Below are 22,966 nucleotides of genomic sequence, written 5' to 3'. Positions count from 1 at the left end.
ATCTGCCTTTTTGGACAACTGGCATATTTTCAGTGCCATTTGTTTCTCCTTGCCTTATTGGATGGATTTCAGCTTCCATGAACATTATCTTCCATGCAGTTTTTGTTCCTTCCTCTTTTCCTTGTGATTGTTTTCTTGTTCCATAACATTCTGGTATTCGTTTGTTTAACTTACAAAGTTGACATTGGCATCCTTGAAACATTCTGTATAAATATAGGAAAAAATATATCTCATTCATTTTCTTTTTGTTTTACAGAGTATAAGCAGACCAGCAGTTAATCTAATATCATCTTTCTCCTTGTCACCCTTGTCAGGTGCCATAGCAAAATGAAACATGAACTACTTAAAATATTTCAGGTTTTTTTAACATAATGTCAGGTATAAAATCTTTTGGAAGAACTGTAAGGACTGTTGAGGATAGTTGACAAACTTTATTTTATACCGTTTGCTTTGCTACTTCAATACCTTTCTAACAAATTGTTCCTTCTAAGACAAATAATACACTTATCACTATAAAACATAGTATTCCATAAATTGTCATGTAGAGAAACAAAGGATCTTAATAAAGGGAGATAGCAACAATTTAACTTCTATATCTGGTTTCAAAAGCTTGGGGACACTTTCCTCTTAGTCTACTGTGGTCTCTAAAGGAGCCACTTAGTACTTATGTGGCTGCTAAAATTCATACTGCTTTCTTCCTTAAAAAGTCACCATTCTTATCTTACTTTGGCACTATGTACACTTGTTTTATGGGCATAATTAGTAAAAAAACAAAGCAAATAAAAAAATGTCACATGCTTATGAGAAACAAGTGCTGAAAAATAAGTTTACAAAACAATTCTCTGTTGCAGACTGTAGAAATTAATAAACTGCCCATACAACTGCCATATTTAATCCTGCTTCTACATGCTGTACAGATATTACGTTTATATTCCAGGTTCTATGTTCAAAGCAACACTGAAGTGCCAACATTTCCAATTTTTGAAACTTTCATAGATTTTTCTATAAGCAGGTCTCCTTTCCACAGAACAAAAGATGGGTAGAATCTTTGTCAACTAACAGCTTTATTACTCAGGACAGGACAACTCACACTGACCTTAAGGAGCTCTCTTCTCTGTGTGAAGAGCCATGGGAAAACATCAGAAGCAGCAAATGCAGTTAAGAAAAGATCTATTTTTATGATGTCTTCTAACTCCCTGAAGATATTATGACAAATCATCAACTAATAATGTACTACTGTAAGTAACCTGGGCTAATGATATTGTAGTACTACACAGTTGCTTCTTTGTTTAAACCAAAATAGGTTCCAATATGGGGCAGCACTCAATCTCTTTTATCATTCCATCTGATCAAAGATCATGAACTAATTTCCAAAAGTGTATTAATAACCCTTTCATTCACAGACTGCAAGAACAAGAGAAATACAGTTCTCCTTGCATTTTCCCTCGTGCTTGATGAACATAATCTTGATTTTACTGGAATTCTTCTCTTGCCATTGTAATATCTGTCATCTATTGATTTTAACAATACAAAATTATCCCTAATATTCACCCTTAGAAGACAGCTAGATCATATGTCCCAAATTTATGGATATTACAGGACTCATATAGTTATTTTTTGGGGGGGTAGGAGGGATGAAAGAGAGACAGAGAAAGAGGACAGAATAGTAAAAGGATTTAGACCCACTTGCCTTTGTAAAATAAGCTTCCCAGTCTTTAAAAGCCTACAGAAATTACATTTTGCCAATAAAGGTTTGATAGCGTTTTGAATTAATTTCAGGAGAAATAGAGTTCACATAACTAGGATCAAGAGGAAAGACAATGGAAAAAATGGGGTTTGTGGGTCATACAAACACAGCCTCAAAAGTAAAACCTTCTGATGGCAAATGCTGTGGATCTCAGGTTACATGAACTTAATACTAACTTTACAAATCAGGAACTTCATAATGAAATGGATCTCTTCATTAGACAATCTCCAGCTACTTTGTGGTCTGTGGAGATGCTATCTGATCATTCAGGGATGTACTTGTGGTTTGTAAAAATGGGGACCCTAAAGATCATCAGAGTCAGTCTCTTCCCCTGGGCCTTTTTACTCTGCTGACACTTAGTGAAAATCTACCAGCAACAGAGTCTCAAAAGCAGCAATCATTAATTCATTCAAAGTCACAGACACAAAGGGCTGGGGTTAGCAACTATTAATTAGTGTAATTATTCCCAGGATGACAATTACCAACTGCAGAATCCACTTAACATGTATTTCCCAGAACTTGTCATTTTGCAATGCTAATGTTTCTAATAGGTTCATTTGCCACCATTAACCGATTACATCCACTATGGTATATTGTTTCAGAAGGATAGGATGGAAAGCCAATACCTAATATTGACCTCTGCGGTATCCTGTGATTAGAAAGGCTGCTCCTCTCATGATTAGCTACATCATTCTCTTGAAAACCATATATACTATTTGTGAAGGATTTGTGATATTTCTCCTCTTTCAAATATGCTTATAAAATAAATTTCCTGGAGAAATAACATGGTACGTTTCAAACTATATTCTTCCATAATGCACTTGTTTGAGCTACAATGCTGCATATATTAGTTGTGCAATCTGATTTTAATTCTACTTTAGCTAACAGTAATATGGACTTGGTATAATTTCAAACCTGATTCTCCAATTGTGATTAGAAAAAAACAACAATGAGAAGAGGGACAAGTTTACAGCCTGTGTTTCCTCAAGAATGTCCAAACCCTACATGCTGCTGAGCCATGTTTAAAACCTGTGCAGTGCAAAGAAACTAGAATGCTTATCATGCATTCAAATGACACCTATGTATTTCTTAAAGGAACAGAGAGAAAGAAGTGGCATAAAGATATTTTCACATCTCCTATGGAAAGGAAGATTATATGTCCTCAACAAACAAGACTTTGATAGGACATAATTCATTTAATAGCAGAATGAATTAAGCCTTTGATGGGAAGATTTTTCTCTAGATTTTGAAAATTTGAGAATTTTGACAAAGGCATTTACTAATTCCAAAGAATATTAATCTTCTGCCAAGTTAGAGTCCTATATTTCAAACTGTGTAAAGTATGATAAACTAGAGGTTGCCATAAATGGAGTCTACAGAAGAAAGAAGATTATCTGGTAGAAGGCATTATAAGAGTTCCTATTTCCATTACCAGTAAAGTCTGGATTGTTTAATAGGAGAAAGATTTTCTAGTACAAAAGCAGGAGAAGAATGCAGCAAGTATGGCATCATGTTATTCTGACATGTCTCTCTGTCCTCATTCTCCAAGCAACTGACAGCAAGAGCAATCAAGGATGTCATACAGTGAATATCCGCATTCAAAATGAACAGAGGAAAAGAAGTAGGGCACTATGTTTTCTGGAAAAGCTTTAATTCTTTACTCTTGCTATGCTGATGAGTCATAGATTGAAAGAGTATGTATTTTTAAATCTGTGTTAATAGCCTGTGTTTAAGAATGATAAAGTGCAATTTTAGCATATGTTTTAAAGAGTCTCCCGGATAGCGCCTCAACTATGCAGGAGTAAGGGAAGCAGCCGTGTTGATTTTTAATGTGCTTCTAGATTGTTTTGGTGTGCATTTGATGTTCTTCTTTAATAGCCTCAAGAAAAAGGCTGAATGAATTCAACAACAGTAGCTGAAAAAAGTGCAATGAGTCATATTACAGGAAAATGGAGAAAAGGATACAGGACTCTCTACTGAACACAATCCTATATTGTAGGCAATCTGTGATAACACCCTTTTCATTTCAGTTCAGTCCCATAAAATTACCACTAACATTACAACTCATGCAGAACACAGATAAATGTAAAAATGTCACAGAATTCTTCCAGATGGGACTTTTAGTTCCACTAGATCACCATCTACTTTTTTTACTTGTCTAATATTTCATTACAACCTTCCATAAGTTAATTTTCTTTCCACTGACCATGTAAATCACAAATCAATTTTCATTTAAAATGCCTGACTACAGATTGCTCCTGAAAGCTCAACGCATATGCTTCAGTGAGCTCTCCAACATTCTTAATGCACATTAGAAAAATGTTGTGGTTTTTAAAAAATCTTTTTAAAGGAATTAATTTTACATTAAAGTCTGGCATGAAACTCAGGTAGTGGTATTCCTCCCTTCCATCTCCTCCCCTCCACCTCTAATGCAGGTATATTTTTGAAATGTAACTGTATGTAGAGAAAAAAAGTCTTTCATGACAATGACATTTGATCTTAAAACAAAAACTCAGACAAAACCATAAACTGCTCCAGTTTTGCAGAAAGCTGAAATGATTATTTAATCCCAAACCATTACTATGATTGCGTACTTCTCTAGGGGAAAGAAGAGAGGGAAGAAACCATTCACAGTTCAGACATTGGCTGTGGTTTATTTCAGACATTCTTTTTTCTCTTTTTTTCTCTTTGTTTGAGCTAAAATATGCAACTGAATATTGTTAATTTTACTTATGGAAGCAGCCACCCTAAAGCCAATGGGATATGCCTGTGAGACAACCAGGATTCACCCTTTAAAAAAATCTATAAGAAATATTTCATTGAAACATCCAGAAAATATCCTGTAACAGTATTCTCTTTAAATACTCTTTTCTTAGACTAATTTAAAATTAAAAATTTGTAAATATACATTTGCAGGAATTTGGAAGTAGGCATATTACTGGACTTTGGAAACATGGTTTCTATGGCTAGTTTTGCTATTGTTCTGCTGAGAAACATAGGGCAGTCACTTCATTACTCTGTGCCTTAGTTTCTCCATTAGTAAACAAAGGATCACTGAAATGGCTTTTTTTTTTTTTCTGTTTTGAAGAGGACCACTTCAATGAGCTGGCACATATATTAGCATTTGTTTACTATTAAGAAATAGGTGTGATCTAGCAGCCACTTAACTATTTATTTTTTTTTTAACTGATAGACTATATTTCCTCTGTAGGAACAAAGCATGAATATTTCCACACTGTTTAATCTCAGGTTGTTTACACTTGGTACTTGAGCAACCTGCTGTGGTGGGAGAAGGAAGCTCTTAGAACACAAAGAAATTGTAACCCTTTCTAATAGCATGACCCCAGAAGTTTAATGAATTGAGTAAGAGCAGGAGAGCAGAGAAATGTGGGTCCTCCAAGTCTCTTTGCCAATCTGAACCCACAGGCAAGCCTTCCATTTACTTTGCTTTCCTCTGCTTACTTAGAAGATCCATATTTACCATGTCTCCCTTCACCTTTGGGATTGTACTTCCATTTCAGAAGTTCACTTCTTTGCAGTTTTGAACCACTCTATCACAGCTCTTTGCCAGACAGTATAGCTTTGAATACGAAGTTCTTGAAGCACTCTGACATTGGGATTCTAGCTTGGGGGTGATGGAAAGGGTGTCAGTTTAAATAAAGCTGAGTGCTCATGACAATTGGAAGTAGTTCTGTGTTAAGTGGGGCTTTCTCATAATGGAGTATGTCAGTGCTGACCACTCAAATGGGGGAAGGGAAAGGCTCTTGAGCAGTCTCTGTAAATAGGGTCCTGTCAAACCATTTGCGGGTTATAGTCAGCCAAACCTTGAGGGTTTGCACATAGGGTTTTTTAAAACCCAAACCCCCAAATGTCAACAGGGCCTCAAGCATCACATCTAAAATGAATCTGCCTCACTAAAACTGAGTGTTGAAGGCCCCTGGATTTGGCTCTGTGCTGGCATATCACAATTACCACTTAGAGTTGACCACTTACTTGTAACAATGATGTGGAATCACTTCAGAAGAAGAGGTGCATGGAAAAATGTAACCAAAATCTGGTTAGCAAAAACTCATCATCTAAGAAGAAATCTATTCACAATGCTGAAGTCTGCAAAATCCCATTTATTAGAAGTCACTGGAATCTTTATGGAGCAGGGATTACTATGAAAACAACCCTGTCTGGTCTTTTAACTTTCAAAGCTAACTACTTATCTTCAACTAAATAAACAAGCAGCTGTTTGGGTTATCGGACCAATCAGCAAAAGGTCGACAAAAACATGTGGGAAATGCCTGTGTGTTGGTTCATTTGAGTGGCCAGCTTACTTTTTTTTTTCTTTTCCATTTGGTTGGCCAGCTAAGAACCAGAAGGCTGCGCTTTTTGGGTTTTACCTCAGTTGTCTCTTTTCTGATTTTTCACTTCTGTTTCTTTCAGTGGCTTTTTGTTCTGTCAGCAATAGATTGACAAATGCCTCTAATAGTCAAGATGTGAATGGCCAAAGAGGAATCCCAATTACAGCGGCCAGGAAACATGCAGGTGCTTGAGCATCTTTCTATTAATGAGATCTTCTATCTCTATACACAACGTTGTAAAATCCTTCTCAGGAAGAATTTGTACTCCCCAGCCTACAGGAGGCTCCTGAATGAAGGAGCTAGTTGAAACCCAAAAAGGAATGGTAGAAGTACAAATATATATGCTCATTGGTACAAGCTGGGACATGGAAAACTAAAGGGAAGTTTGGGAAAGGGAAGGAAGAGGAAGAGGAAGAGGAAGAGGAAGAGGAAGAGGAAGAGGAAGAGGACTTTTCATGAGTACCATGCACTCTCCTGACAGTCTTTTTACCCATCCATATCTTTATGTAGTCCTGTAGTACTTCTGGATGAGGAGACTAACATCTGTACAGAAAACATGACACTTAGAAAACCTATGCTTTCATTGTTCCCATTTCAATGCCTATCAATAGGCATTATAGAAATTATGCACACACAAACATCCAGGCATTCCACAGTCAGCATTCTGTCTTCAGTTACTGAAGAGAACATTACAGCTGCTGCTGGCTAAAATCAGACCTACCAAGTTAATTTCAACTGCAGGTGCTGATGACAGAGATCTAGTTATTACATAAGCCACACAGTCCTGCAACTTGGGCACTCGGTGCTCTAAGAGAAGCCTCTACCTAAATGATATTGCTTGGAATCATAAGCCATGAGGTTTTGTTTTCATTGCATTTACAATAGTCACAAATTACTTCTTCCTGAGGCATCAATGTTAGCACATAATTTCCTGCAGTATGAGAAGATGACTGGATGGAAGCAATTGGTTCCAAGTCCCTCTCACTCCCTCTGCTTGCAATTCAGCATTTCTTTTTTGGACAGTATTTACTCTGGTTTGCACTCAATGTATGGGTCTTGAAGCTGTCCAAAGGGCCAGTTGATGGTTTGGTCCTTTGTATCTCCACTTGGTTCTGAAAAAGTAGGTATGCACTTGTAGTGGAATTGAGTTTAGTTTTTTTCCAGAAGAAATCTCCAGAAAGACCTTGTCTGCACAGGTCAAACATGAGGAAAATGAAGAAAACAGAAGGATTAATTTCAAGTCTGCTGTACCTGATTTAAACAAAATACTTCAGTAGATACAGCTGGCTCTACAGTAAAATATATTTTATGAACAGTGGTTTACTTCCTGGCTTCCTACACCACTTCAATCAAAACTTTTCCTGTATTAATAACAGTAGGTCCTAGGTCTCTTAGCCTTGGTTTCCAATCTCCAGCATGCCATTTATGAAATTACCAGATCAGGAGACAAAAAGAATGCAAGTGGAATAGGACAGTGTATAAATTGATCTGTATTGGAAATCTCATCCCATTCTGTTATTTACTTTTTTCAGAGTAAAATAATTATATTTGTATAGGTATAGATATAGATTAGATGCTACATTACAAAGCCACGAGGGTTCCTGATCTTGTTAACATGATGGTTGTCATAGTTTGTTTTGTTTTGCATGAGCAAGAGCTCATTACTGAGAACCCTTGTCATTCACATCAAATTGTGTCTTAGTGGAGCATTTCTGAAATGAAGTGCAGGATATATAAATTTCAATTCAAACTGTACCTTGGAGTCTGGCTCCCTCTAAAATCAATCACTCTTCAGGACAAAGAAAGCTTTACAGCTTGGGTTTTTACAAGCATGCCATAGTCACTTGTACAATGTACTTTTAAGAAAGCCCAAAAGTGATTTTCACTTTCAAAAGTGATTCTGCGCTTGCTTCTGGAATGTAGTATGCATGCACTTGTAGTGGAATTTTGAGGTTTTTTTCATGTTACATGTTCAGGCATTATTCCAGCTGGTCTATTTGGCTACCTTCTGTAATAGGTTACTTGTACACTTGCAGTCTCCTGGACTCAAAAGATACTACAGTTCTTTGTAATCCTTGTAGTGCAGTTGGATGCCATGATGCAAACATACAATCCATACCCTGTCTCAGCCAGAAAGTGTATAGCTGTACAGTTTGCTGTGCTAAAGAGGTGAACTAAAACTAAGTTTCACTGCTGGGGAGGGCAACACTGTTTTTGCAGCAATCCCCTGCCAAACAATCCATAGACTGGTTGCTCTGGAGGCAATCACCTCTAAGCTAGAGCTAAGATGCCAGATAAGCAGTAGCCTGCAAAAAGTGTTTAAAATAAGAGAGAAAACTAATGGGAAAAATTAAGATAATTTATTCTTGTATATTGTTTCCATCATAAATCCCATTGTCAGTATCTATTTCTCAAGCACCTGACAAAGTTTTATTTCTATCCTTTCCATAAAAGCCTCCATCATACATAAAGTTGCATACCTTTCATGATTTTATAATAAACTGGAAGTGAGTAACAGTGCGATATCAAAGGAAATAAAACTCCAGTTACTATTGCTTCTGGGGTTGCCTTCTGAATGTGGCTTACACAATATTTCATCTGTGCTGACACCTTTCACTCTCAATTATTTGGCTGCTGTCAAAACAAATCAATCATATTATAGCAATGTGTCTTATGTTACCATTCCACTGAAAGTTAGCTGCATTAGCTTTGAAATATATGGGAGTATAAAATTTATCTGTATTATTTATTTAATACAACTTTCTCCCTTGTGAGTTATCTTACAAACACAGGAAACTCAAATTATCTGATGTTGAACATTGAATATATATAAATATTACTAAAAAAATTTAAAATAATAGCAATCATGGAAATATATATGCATAAAGACACACTTAATAAATCTTACACTTAGAACCAATTAAATTATGTTGAGATATGGAGAAAATAGGATATGTTTTAAATTTTGTTTACAACTGGCCAAGGTGCTCATATTAGATAAATGTAACATGAACAACCACACTTGCTAAAGCAGAGTAAAACAAATATGTGAAGAACTGATTTGGTTGCCTGTAAAATGAAAGGTGTGGAGTTGGGAAACTGAATATTTTTTTAAAGAGCTGCAGTGCTCGGAAAGGGGGAGCACAGGGAACCACATTCTTCTTTTACAATTCAAAAGCACTGCTTTAGGAAAAGAAAAGCTAGAATCTTGAACAGAGAATCTAAAAGTGATTGTTCTGTTCAGATGTTAGAGTTTACAGTTTTCAGAAAACAGGTTCAAAATTAGTTCTTGAGAGGTTTTATCCTTTTAAAAATAAGAAAGATAAAAGAAACAACTTTCAGGGTCCCAATAAGTGAATTTCTTCAAAATGTTCTACTATAATTTCTTGGCATTTTAGACAGGATTCATGTCCTTTACAGCCACATCTTCTAAAATACAGCGGCCCAATATAACAGTAAAATTACAACAGTTTTATCACCTCTTCAGTTATTACTGCTGACGCAATAGGAAATCAACTACACAGCACAGAATAAATTCAGGAATACTTGGGTTGTGAATAGCTTAAGAAAACAAGCTGAAACATAAAGGATGGACAGAGCCAGCTCTGGATGAGGAAAGGCACAAGAGACTGAAATGGGATTTGAGAAACAGAAAGGAAAAGACATTGTAAATCTGAAGTATCATCATTTATTTGAATAGAATAAATAATTTGAAATTATTTATTCTATTCTTTATTATGAAGATTTGTTTTTAACACTGCATAATTTATTATATTAAAACACAAATAAGTGAAAAAAGAGTTTTTAAGATATGTCAAGTCTACAGATTATTAAATTTAAAAGCAATATTTATGCTAAAAGCAAACAAACAAACAAAAAACAAAAAAACTATAGCAGGCAGTCATCTAAGAGCCTGTATGGTGCTGGAACTTACTGACCTGGGTGGAAAACTCTAGTACTTCTATGAGCTATAAAACATTACTTTAGGTCCAAAAAATAAGGAAAAATTGCTTTATTTTTACAGCTACTGAAAAAGGAGCCTAGAGTCTTTTATGTCTATGGATCAGAATAAGACTTAGGAGTTAAGGACATTTAGATCTAGCTGTTTGTGAGGAACTCCAGGCATCTAACAGTAGTGATTTAAGGCACTTTGTAGGAAAGCATGACTGCTAACTGTCTACACATTTGTTTACAGGTGGGAAGACTTGCAAAAAATGGGCTTGACTTGTCCTCCATCATATGGAACACCTGGGCCAAAGTGCAGGGCAAGAATACCGGTCTCAGGTCTGTGCTGTCTGCTACATCTGTCAAAGTAACAGGCTTGCTAAGATGGAACATTCGAGGAATAAAGGCAGCTTCAGGAAAATGAAGTTGAGGCCTGAAGATTTCCATGAGTACAACTTTCTACTCAAAGGACATAAGATTCCATAGGACAAGAAATTTGAAGGAAGTTTCACTTTTATAATTTTTTATGTTACCAGGTAGATTCAGTTCCCATTTATGAGGAAATCTCAGTGGCAGACAGATTTTTTTCTCAAATTAGAAAAAAAACATTTAAAGATGCATGAACTTTAAGATTTTAATAATAAAATACCTTCAGAACTTTCCATGACAAAAAAGAATAGGTCTCCGTAAAGAGGAAGTGTATAGTTCTGTGGTACAGAACCACATAGACATTAAAGGAATTTCATTTTAAAAAATTTGTTCGCAGGCATTTAATTTGTATGCTCCATGCATTCAAAATTCACACTACCCAGTTGGTCCATAAAGACTTTGTTGTTTCTATGAGTCCCTGCATGTAAAAGTCCTTGATTACAATCTCGCTGGTGAATCAGGAGCACAAATCTGTGTCCAGGGGGTTTTTAAAAATGAATCATAGTGATTTTATTAATACAAAGACCATGGAAAAACAAAGGAAATTAAACCACAAATACTAGAAATGTCTGACTTAAATCCACTAAGGCAAGGAAATTAAGAGTGAAGGTTGCAAATCCATTGTGGTAATCTTTCTACATCTCTCTCTATTAAAGTAGAGAGTCTTGGACTAGCATAAGAATCCTTTGTTCATATAGATGTGCCCACCTGTTTTTATGTGATCTAGACTATTTGTATGTGATTCACTACTGCATGTAGCAGATGAGCAAAAATGCAGAGGTGAAGAACATAGTGAGAAACACTAGCTAGGTTTTTCACTAGCTTTTGAAATTTCTTGACTTTTGTAGGTTACAGTAAGTTGAGTGCTTCATATTATTGGAATGAACTTCCTCTACATTAATTTGAATTGTCATGGTCTAAATTCAAGAGAAGATTAAAGGCTTCTCAAAACAGGTGCAAAGATACTTTAAACACAGCATTAAAATGCACCCATATTCTGGTTGATGGAAATTTCATTTATAATCCTGCACACAGGATATTCTTGCCAAGAGTACTATCAGTCTGAGTCAATGCTCAATAAAGGTGTACATTCCCCAAAATGACCAGGTTTTGCATACCAATCACACTACAACTCCTAGCTTAATGAAGAAATAAGAAATAATTATCAAAGGATAATTAAACAATGGGTTTTTGGTGAAAACTTTGGGGAGGCTGGGGATGTGCAGACTACTTCCATCTTTCGCATCTGCTTCTTGACATAAAAGTCTAGAAATTTAGACTTTGTCAGTACTTGGTCTGCAATGTTTAAGTAGGTGCAAACACTTTGATTTCAGAATTTGATCTACATCACATCATTACTTCTCACCAATGTTCCGTAACCATCAGTAGCCAAATAACAAAGGCATGTCTGTGGTCTGTTTTGGTGGGGGTCAACAAAGCATTAAGACTACTGCATTTTAAAACCTCTAGTTGTAGGCTTTTAACTTATGGTGTGGAGAAACCAGACAACAAATAGCTAACACTCTGGGACTGATCAATAAACAGCTAGTAACTAATAAAGACTTGAACCTTTCACATTTGCTCTCTGAAGGCAGCAATTTGCCACTGAATAAGATGAGCAATTAACATGGGGCCAATGCATTCACACAGGAGAAGTGTTATGGGGAAAAAACCCAAACAAATAAACAAACAACCCAGTAAGATTCTTGCTATACTACTGTCAGTAAAGCAGATTTTGTCCTTTCTTCCAAAAGCAAATGTTAGATCTTCTAAAAAAGTACATTTCCTGGGAGACCCAGCAGAGACAGCTCATCCCATCTTCAGGGATCTCTGCATATTAGTTCAGTTATTCTAGAACAGTTTGGTTGGGTTACAGCTGATAGCCTGAGGAAACCTGATGTAGTAGCTGCTAATCCATAGAAACTCTGTGCATGCCACGGTGTGCTTATGAATGCTCTCACATTTGTCTTATTTCTTTCCACGCACTGTGCTAGGGAGGTTTGTCTTGAGGGTTGGCTATCCCCTTCCTTGTGTAAGTGAGCCCTTCACAGTGACTGCATTTTGTGCAGCATTTATATAGTGAGAGGAGAGGTATATTTGGTTTGAGGGCTTCACAGAAATTGCTATGAGTGCAGCACTTCTTCTTGGCTCTTGTCATTCCTGTTCTGGTTATGTTAGTACACTGCAAAAGTACCTGGGAATAAAACTATTCCTCTAAGTGAAACATCATTTTGATTATTACTGACATTGGTGCTCATTAAAATACATAAGTGAAACACTGCCTTTCTGTAGACTCTGAAAGCTATTTCATGTTACTTGAAGGGGAATACAAATGAATAGGGACTGCATCACTTTAGTTAAAAGGGAAAAATGTTCTAAGAAACTGGAATTTGGACTCTAGATCAGTAAGAAATTGAAGCTTGTAGTTTACTTCTTTTCTGTCTCTTTTTTGTTTTTCATCTCTCTCTGATTTCTGATTTTTAAGGTGTGTGTACATGGAGGAATGGAGACATAGCATATTTACTTTATCTGTCGTACAATTAATAATACAAATCTCTGTTCAGAGGAAACAAGACCAATAAATGTAAACAATAGGGTGGGGGTTTTTTTGTTGTTACCATTGTCTTTACCTAACGTTCTTTTTGACTGATCTCCATATAAAAAAATGCCTTCTTACTTTTTTTACCACTATCTGTGTCAACTGTAACCCATATCAGTGCACTTTAATGGCTGTCTCTTATCTCTCAAGGTGGTTAATACATTTTCCCTTCCATGGTATTGCTGCTAAAATATGACCTGCTGCTGTTTAAATAATGTAATTTAATGATTTCACATTTTCAGCTATGCAAGCCTTCCTTTCAGCACTGAAGCTTTCACTAGTGATTTAGAGAGATAGTTTGTTCTCATTTCTTTCATGACTCAAGACTGAGAAAGTTTGACTTGTAAATAAATTATTGACATCCACTCATGGAGCAGTACAATGGGTAGTGGAAATAAAATACACAAAGTTTCAGTGTCATGAGGCTACAGTCTCCAGCTTGTTGATTTTTTTCAAGCTTCCAGTGTCATCCTCTCTCCATATAGACACATATATCTAAAACACTGGTGTACCACTGCTGTGTGATAAAATATATTTGGACCAGCCCTTTGCAGAGAGACTCCCAGATTGTTATCTATGGTGAGTGAGCACCCAGCAGTGAGCTGACAAAACCCACTGTCTGTAGTGGGTTTAGTGTTGGTCAATCACTAGTGTACTCATTAGAATGTACTTATTCATTTCTTGTTGTGAGACAGGATTAGGAGAAAGGCTAAGCACTTTCTTTTTTCTTTAACGTGTGTTTTTCACAGAAGGGTGTACAGCTTTCCAGTGGTTCAACAGATTGTCAGTTCCCAAAGCCAACCACTGATTGGTTTCCTATCAGACACAGAGGAAACTACCAACAGCCTCTCCCATAATATCACTTCCGTGATGCAGAACCAACACACAGTCATTTTCTAATTTCAATCACATATGCTATACTAAAGAATAGCTAAAATATGTTAACATTTTGGCTAAAAATGCTTTGGTTGTTATGGAAAAGAGACTAAAAAGAGACTAAAAAGAGAGGCACAGTGCTAACAACTCCCCAGGACTGGAATGCCTTCCCATTTTTCAGTTATGTCAACAGGAAATTCACAGGGTTAAAATGACATAAAGAAAACAAGTCAGAACAAACTCAGCTCCCCCACCCAAAAGGTTTCTTGAGATGGGTTTAAGGAGAGAATGTCTTTTCATTAATATCAGTTCCCAGGCATTACTGAATACACAGATTAAGCAACTACTAGTCCCTTGGAGAATCTCCTGAGAAGGATAATTATTTTAATAGTTATTTTAAATATATAGAAATTTTATAGAAATTTTTTAAAAAATAACATAGTCCTCCCAAAAACAAAAGAAATCTGACCTGGCAAAAGAGACGCAAAAACTGAAACTGTTCAGCCCATAGAAAAGTTTCCTAAAGGCAGGAAGATCAGTACTTATACCCACCAGTTTGGATGATTAAGAGGGAAGCTGTCAGACTATTTTCTGCATTAAGTCAATAAAGACAGGCCAAGAAGCAATGAACAGCAGAAGACAGGAAACACACTGTCTTGTGGAGCACCTGACTCACTTTTCCCCTTCTCACAACATCATGATAGCTGTAGCACCTGCAAAATTTTAGGAAAGCATGGCTATATTCCACCTATATTCCATTTCTAAGAAATGATGAGTGGAAATCAGGTTTGTAAGTTTCTTGGGATGACATATTTTATGGGTAGTTTTCACACTTTTATCTTCAGTGCTTTTAGTGGATTACCCTAAAAAGTTATTATTGCTGATTTTACTGTTTTCTCAAAACTCAAAATTCCACAGGTGTTATGTTCAGGGATTTCTGTTTCCACTAAGGTAGATACTTTTATTCTGCCACCCTCTCCCACCTCAGTGAATTGTATTATTTGCATATTAGTTGTGCATATGAAATTTGCTTACTTGAAGCCAGGGAAAACATATTTTTCTAAGTTTCACAGCAAGAATTTACACATTCACCTCTGTTCCTTCTGTTCACCTACATTTGATGTATTTGCTCAGGGAACAGATACAGCATAGCAGCGTATATTGCAAATGCCAGGCTGTAATGAACAGAAAATAATCAAGTATGTAGAAGAAGTAGAAAAGACATTTTGGAAGAGGTTTGGTCTAAACCTCTTTTCATTTACAGCAATGAAATTCCTATCAACTTATTGGTGGATCCATATAGCCACTGATCAAGTTAACACAAACACATTTGGGAGAAAAAACATTTTTAGAGGTAACTGGCAAGTGAAGAATAGGCAATACCACTAAGTTATACGGTGTGAGCAATCATTAATTGCTCCATTTTAAAATAAACTCTTGATTTCTCATTTTATGTACTTAATATTTCTCATCTGTGATTCCTATCACTGAGTACTCTTTTCTCTTTTCACAAACAAGAATTTTCTTTGTTTTATCTAGGCACTCTGAGGTCTCATATTTATTACCCTGAACCAGACCTGGATGTTCCTGAGAAGAAAATCATTTAAACATGTATATGGAACACAAAAAGTATAGTAGAATTACCTTGATCAACATTCAGTATGAATTCAAGTACTCTGTCAGATCAGACCTTTTCTGAATTTATACATTATTCAAACAGTTTTAAGGGTATCTTTCGAGTTACCTAGCTGGGCTAGTTTGCCATGAAGAGTTTTAGAAGTTTACTTACAAGACAAGAAAGACAGTAGAAGACCCAGCTCACAGGAGCTGTGGACATCTATGCTTGACCTCACTGAAAATTCAGGGAGAGCAGATGTGACAACAGGAGTATTAAGACATGTTGGAAAACAACATGAAAACATGTCGTCCCATTATCTAAGTTGGCCATGCTAGAGTGAGGTTAAGAGATGGAAACCGATGATTATGGTCTAATTTCGTCAAAAGAGCAGGAGTTACCAAACTGTGTTCAAGCATGGGCTTTTATGAGTATACCTATAAAATGGTCTGCAAAACAGAACACACATTCTATGTTTATTCTCAACCAACCACAAAAAAACCCCCAAACCAAAACAGAAACAAACCAGGGACCAAAAATCAGATTCAGTGGAACTGATGATATCACACAACACTCTCACCTGATTCTTATCTTCATTTATGCATGCATTGGACAGTGGGCTACAGAGCAAGCAATGGCAGTTTTCAGCTGTGACTCAGGAGAGTAGGAGCTATCTTGACCCGGTTACTTTTCTGCCTTGTGTATCAGTTTCACTTCCAAAAACTGAGGTCAGGCAGTAGCACTTGCTTGGAAGATTGGGAAGGAAAGGTAGAGAAGACAACAAACAACAACACAACTAAATAAATTCATGAGATTTGTTCCTTTCAGATACATTATGGAAGGTGTGATTGTGTTCACAGACAGGGAACTGAACCTGCTGCTCCTGCAAGTCCCTATTTGATCCCAGGCTTCTATCTACCTGTAAAGATTATAAAGGAAACCTTTTCATCTCTTAAGGTCATTGCTTGCAAAATTTATTTGGCAGCAAAGTTACATCTTTTAGCTGGCAATTAGACATCCATGGCTAAACTAAAGAGCAAAGGTTGCCTGGTTTAATCCCTACCCTCCAGCTTTGCAACATGGGATGAATAAATGACGTAAGAACTGCACAAGCTTATGTTTATTTATAATACTACATACCCAGCAACTCTAACCTGGAGCACTCCAGAGTGGAAGGATACATTTTTATAATGCCTGTTTCTTCATAAAGATTTCATCATCCACCTACGCTAAAAAGCTACTTCCCCTTCACTTTGTTATATCTGCTTTTACCCACTCCTGTTCTTGCATTATTTTTTTAATCTCCCATTCCTACTTTACATGCACTCTCAAATTTTAAACAAGCAAAATTTGTGCATTAGTGTGTCCTTTTCATCTATCATTTATGAATGACAGGTTCTTTGGTGCAGCTTAATGGTATGAGAGAGACATTATTTTAAACATTAAAGTGAAAACCATTTACAACTATGATAAGAGAGGTCTGTTGACATTAAACTTTAAAACATGGACAAGGTAAAGGCAAGTAGTTGCTCCCAACAGGTAAGAGTACTATGCATGTGCTTTGTAAGGGAGTTTGTTCAACACAAGAGCTGTCTCTTTGTTTTCTCCGTTTGACAACCTGTAGAATCTGGTGCTTCAAATAATACATCTGGTAATCATCAGCCACCAGAGTTTAATGGCTAAAAGATACTTAGGGCACAGTGCAGAGGATTAATTTTTTTAAATTACCATTTTATTGGAGAAAAATATTTTGTACTATTTACACTGGAAAGAAATAAGAATAACTAACTAACTAACTAAATAAATAAATAAATAAAGCTAACAAGTTAAAGCTTTATTTTTACACTTCCTGCTCACACCTTTATCACTTTCACACTGGACTATCCCTTTTCTGTCCTTGTCTATTAAAACTATACAATTCTGTTGTAAAATATTGGCTAACACTTATCTTGCTATATTTTGTTCCTTTCTATTCAGCAGCAACTGCATTCTGAGAAGTATCAACATAGTTAGGAACAGTAAATAAATACATTTGTATTTTATTTCATATGTACTTGGACTGAGTACTGTTCCTAACAGTGTTAGACATACTGATTGAACAGAGGAAAAAAGGGATCTTACAGAACTACTTTCAGTCTGATTTTAGACCACAGGGAAAAAGTAGCAGGTCCCTCAGGGTAGAACCATTGCAAGCATGGTACAGCTCAGACAATAGAGAGGATACATAGAGATTAATTTTTTCCTAGTTACTTTGGAGTCATGCAACTCTCTCAACAATGTGAAAGAAGATGGCAGAACCTTATTGATAAAGCAGACCTCCCACAGCAAGAATGAAAACATATAGCTGGGGCATGGATGACAGATGAAAAAACTCAGATTTTATTGTAAATTTTGTAAAAAGTTATTTTCATGCAATACTGTATTTTTAGTTGCTTCTATTCATACAGGTGCTTTAATCAGCAGTGGTGAAACAAGTTGTGTGTGGCAGTCAACTTGCTGGGAGGGAAGGAATAATGGCATCCGGAGGGACCTTGACAGGCTTGAGATGTGGGCTGAGGCAAACCTTATGAAGTTCAACAAAGCAAAGTGCAAGGTCCTACACCAGGGTCACTGCAATCCCAGACACATCAATGGATTGGGCACAGAAATTATTGAGAGCAGCCCTGGTAAGAAAGACCTGGGGGTGACAGGTGATGAAAAACTTAACATGAGCCAGCTGTGTGTGCTCATAGCTCAGAAAGACAATCAAGTCCTGGGCTGCATCACAAGGAGCCTGGCCAGCAGGTCAAAGGAGCTGATTCTGCCCTTCTGCTCACATGTGATCCCACCTGGAGTATGCACATTTGTGGTGTCCCCAGCATAAGAAGCTGTTGGAGCAAGTCCAGGGGAGGACCATGAAATTTTTAAGAGGACTGGAGCACCTTCCCTATGAACACAGGCTGAGAAAGTAGGGGCTGTTCAGCCAGGAGAAGATCACATGGAGACCTTGTGGCAAACTTCCAGTGTCTGAAGGGGTTCTACAAGTAAGCTGGAGAGGGACTCCTCATCAGGAACTGTAGTGATAGGACAAGGAATAATAGGTACAAATTGAAAGAGAGAAGATTTATATTAGATATTAGGAAGAAATGTTTGGGGGTGGGTGATAAGACAGTGGAACAGGTTTCCCAGGGAGGTTGGGGATGTCCCAACCTTGACAGATTGGGTAAGACATTGAGCAACCTGGTCTAGGGTGAGGTGTCTCTGCCCATGGCAGGTGGGGTTGGGACAAGATGATTTAGAAGTCCATTCCACACCCTTGATATTCGATGATTCTGTTATTCTATAGTTTGAAATCTCCAAATGATCTGTGAGTAGAGAACATTGATCACTGATGACAAAGAAACCAAATGAGTCATTCAAGCAGTTCGTATTACTGACCCACAGAATGCAAGACCCAACCTCCAATATGTTTCTATAAAAAAGCAAATAGCCCTTAAGTATCTCTCAAGCATTCAAAAACAATCCAGGTATTACTTTGCAATATTCATGGAGAGCAACATTTAATTTGAAAAAGAGATCACTCAGTTTAAAGAAACAGATGGCATAAAACATGTGAAAGAACCTGTTAGAAAAATTATGAAAATTACTTACCTTGTAGATTTTGCAATGGCAAAGTCATGATGCCTCCTGCTGCAGCTGCTGCTACCAGTCCTTGGATGTTGGTGAGATTTGCTGTAGGTAGAGTTAGGACGAGTCCTTGTTGGCCCCCCAGCTGCCCAGCCATGTTGAAAGGAATAAGGATTGGCTGATTCAGGGCTGGAGTGCCTCCTGGCATCACCCCTGCTACTGCTGAGGCTAACTGTTGGGCTGTCAGTAGTGGCTGTAAGAAACCACAGAGATACAAACCTATTTTAGTGTGTATAGTTCAGTATTACACACTTTCAACCTTCTGGCTTGAGATCTTTTCATGTTCCATTACAGACATGCACTGCTTCCAGTATCTTAAAGCATATATTTTCACCAACACAGAAAAGTTTGACAAATATGACAGTCTGAAACTGTAAGCCTCAGTCAAACAGCATAGTAGCAATCCCAGCTGAATCTAGACTGGAAAATTCATTACACATACATGAAAGATAATTCATGAGTGAAAGAAGACATAACTCAACTTAGTCTACAAGTACATAAATGCCAACATTTCCCAAAAATCCCTGGTTGTATACTGATTGATAATAGTAGAAAACACTACTGACAGCTACCAGAAGCTTTGTGGACAAAGACTGTCCTGGGAAGTGGAAGAATATTGAGTATCTTCTTAGAGTATAGCTGAACTTGGACAAAATTGTGACGTGAGACGGGAAATATTTTAAAATCTTATAAAGTGCAATATTACTATGTCTACACTTTGCTCTTAAGAAAATAAATATCTGGCATAAAAGATAATGAAATACCTTTATTAATACAGGAGTCTGTATGACAGACATAACTGTCAGAGACAATAATTCTGCATTAAAATTGCACAAGATTTTTAATATTAAATTATTATATTTATTTCAGAAGTAATTGACACAAGAAATTAAAATATTTTTACTTCCTAAATATGTAAAACTTCTTAGGTTTTATTTTAGAAAGGCATACAAAATCTAATCCTGCCAAACTTGACTTTTAAAATATACAGGATACATGTGTTCCCTTTTTGTACCACTGAATACAGCCAAAAAGATTCACATTTTCTGCATTACACACATCAAAGATGATCAATCACAGTTATTTATTGTTCATCAAATTGCACATCTTGATTAGTTAAAAAGAAAGATACTGACCTGAGGCCCAACAGGGAATGTAGGATGGGACTGACTGGGTTGGTGCTGGTCTGCTGGGCTTGTATCAGGCAGCACTGTGTTTCCTCTGGCCTCTGAAATCCAGAGAATAGATTGACTTTAATATCAAGCCTGGGGACTGCCACATTACCTTCTACTCTGATGTCACATAACATGAAGCTGAAAATTATATGTTAAAGTGCTTTATCAATAACTCAAGCACTCAAATCGCTTATCAGCTGCATAAATTATGCTAACGTTCATTCAGACCAGCCAGCTCATTCAAAGAGTTACAGAAATGTGACAGCAGTGAAACTGAAGCTATCATCAACCCAGCTAATGTGGGTTGCATTATACATCAATTTACATACAGCACATGAGCACTCTGTGTGTGTAGGAACTGCATTTTTTATGCTTAGGTGAGCATCAGCCATTGCAATTTCTGAAAGCAAAAATTATCTGAAAAACAATCAAGTCACATCTACTTTCTATCTTAATAAAGTATTTTCTTTTGTCAGCTACTGAGGCAGCAAGGCCTCTACCACACACAATAAAAAGGTACTATGAAAACTGGTATGCTTCCATATGACAGCTTATTTTTTAAATTGCATGTGGAGGATTAGCAAAATTCTGCAAAACCAAGGATTTCCAGCATTTACTGAAATGATCCATTTCCAGCAATCAAATTATACCATGGGAACTTGCTAAGCATAGAACATGGTCCAGCCCTGCTAAATTTTGCTGAAATCTGCAATACAGATTTGAAAGGGAGGAACAAAAAACAAAAACATCCTGTCAGTTGTAAGAAAGTACCAAGATGTTTTCAAAACTACATCCCAATCCTCCATTTCCTCTGGGTGAAAGGCTCAACTGATTTCCAACTTTTTAGTGATGATGATCAGGCCCATATTAATTTTTGTGGTTGTAAGAATGACAGCAAGTATCAAATGTAGCTGTAAGAGTACTGTGGTCTCTTATAAAGAAAACCCTGGCAATGTCATCAGGTTTCCTGATTGGTACGATATCTTCTGGTTTGTTTTTTTTTCCTGATGAGTGGTTAAAATTCCATTCTGAGTAAACCTTAACAAGATGCTCTTTTCTAATGTTTGTCCTATGAATAGCAAGATAATTCAGAAACAGTTTCTTGGCACACCCTTGTGCTGTAAGGAAAAAGGATACAATTCCGTCATAAATTTTAAAGAGGGTATTATCAGCTCATTTAAAACAAATTCTTTTATATATTCTCTAAGGGGAACAACTTATAAATAATGGAAATGTGGAAAAAAAAACCACCTTCACCATATTAAGGTTCAAATAAAATTGACTGCTACATATTATTCAATTGACTTCCATCTCTACAGCAAACTGTCAATCATAACAGCATTTTAGAATTGGATTAAACAATAAATGTGCAGACTTATTATGCAGAAATCTGAAAATCTGATTAATTTGTAATATCTTTGTGTGGTCTCAAAAATTCAGAAATGGACATTGCTCTGGGAATACTTACAAATTGTCTTTTGGAATATCTGATTTGGAACTAATAAAAACATACAAACCTGCTGACATTTTATAAAGGGAATTCTACAGAAATATGTTTGCCATTTTAATGACCATTGTCATTTAATAATGAGTATAAGCTGACCTACTATAATCAGTGAGGATTCCAACAACTGCTTAGTAACATGCAAAAAGAGACACAGTCACTAATTTTTTTATCTGCAATTTACTCATTCAAGTTAAATGAAAAGAGAAAAACATAACTAGATATGCTCAATTCAGTGAAAACTGTTTCTTTCAAATGCATAACAATTCTCGTGCTGATGCCACCCCTAAGACAAAAAACAGGGTTTCCCCAGTATGATTTCCTCCTATACAAAAGAAAGTGCTATGTTACTAAACATAATTTTTCCTTTGGTAATTTCCACATACTGTTATGGCCTTTTTTTTTTTAATCTTCACAGCTCTATGTATAAAGTGACATTAGATCCAAGGCTCAATACCAATGAAGATATCACTCCCCATTAAGACCAAATCTTATAAGTAAATTTTGTTTATGTAATTTTAAGGATTGTGAGTTTTGCCTATGTGTGTGATTTAATTAATATTAAAACAAACTCTTGATAATGTGTCATATCATTAAATCATCCAATGAAATCTTTGGGAAAAGAGCAAAACCAAAGTCATTAGAATTAGATTTTATTGCAATTTTTATACCTTGAGCTCTCAGAAAATATATAAGAAGTTCTGAAGTAATATGCCTGTGTTTTAGTATTCTTTTTTCCATGGTGCCCATCCAAAGAACCACTGATTTATATTATCTGTACCGTAAGGATTTTTCAATATTTTATCACACAATCTATGTACCAGAAGTTGGTTATATTGGACCATCAAGCCAAAATTAATGACGTTGCTTTCCTTTTTCATTGTACTAATTGAAATCACATAGGATTACATTCCTGTCATACAGTTACTCACCATATATGTTTGTTTTGGGTTTTTTTATTTCAGGGCTCAAATGCTTTGCCTGCTGCTCCTAATTTGGTTCCCATAGGATGCAGTCATCTCAGGAAAACAGAACACACTTCCATGTGGTCTTATATGGCA

General features: G+C 36.4%; 1 protein-coding gene across 3 annotated transcripts in view; it reads right to left on the bottom strand.

Moving 5' to 3' along the window:
* Window positions 1-22,966, bottom strand: part of POU6F2 (POU class 6 homeobox 2) — a 309,043-nt gene that overhangs the window by 154,492 nt on the left and 131,585 nt on the right. For all 3 annotated transcript variants that reach the window (XM_039715136.1, XM_039715137.1, XM_039715138.1), the window contains exons 3-4: window positions 20,363-20,454; window positions 19,191-19,419 (exon numbers count right to left, since the gene is read on the bottom strand). In XM_039715136.1, coding sequence (XP_039571070.1) covers window positions 19,191-19,419; window positions 20,363-20,454 — 321 coding nt within the window. The remainder of the gene's footprint in view (window positions 1-19,190; window positions 19,420-20,362; window positions 20,455-22,966) is intronic.

This window comes from Passer montanus, unplaced genomic scaffold, assembly GCF_014805655.1.
Source record: "Passer montanus isolate IOZ18808 unplaced genomic scaffold, ASM1480565v1 scaffold32, whole genome shotgun sequence".
NCBI lineage: Eukaryota > Metazoa > Chordata > Aves > Passeriformes > Passeridae > Passer > Passer montanus.
Note: the sequence above shows the minus strand (reverse complement) of the source record. Positions and strands in the feature narration are given on the sequence as shown.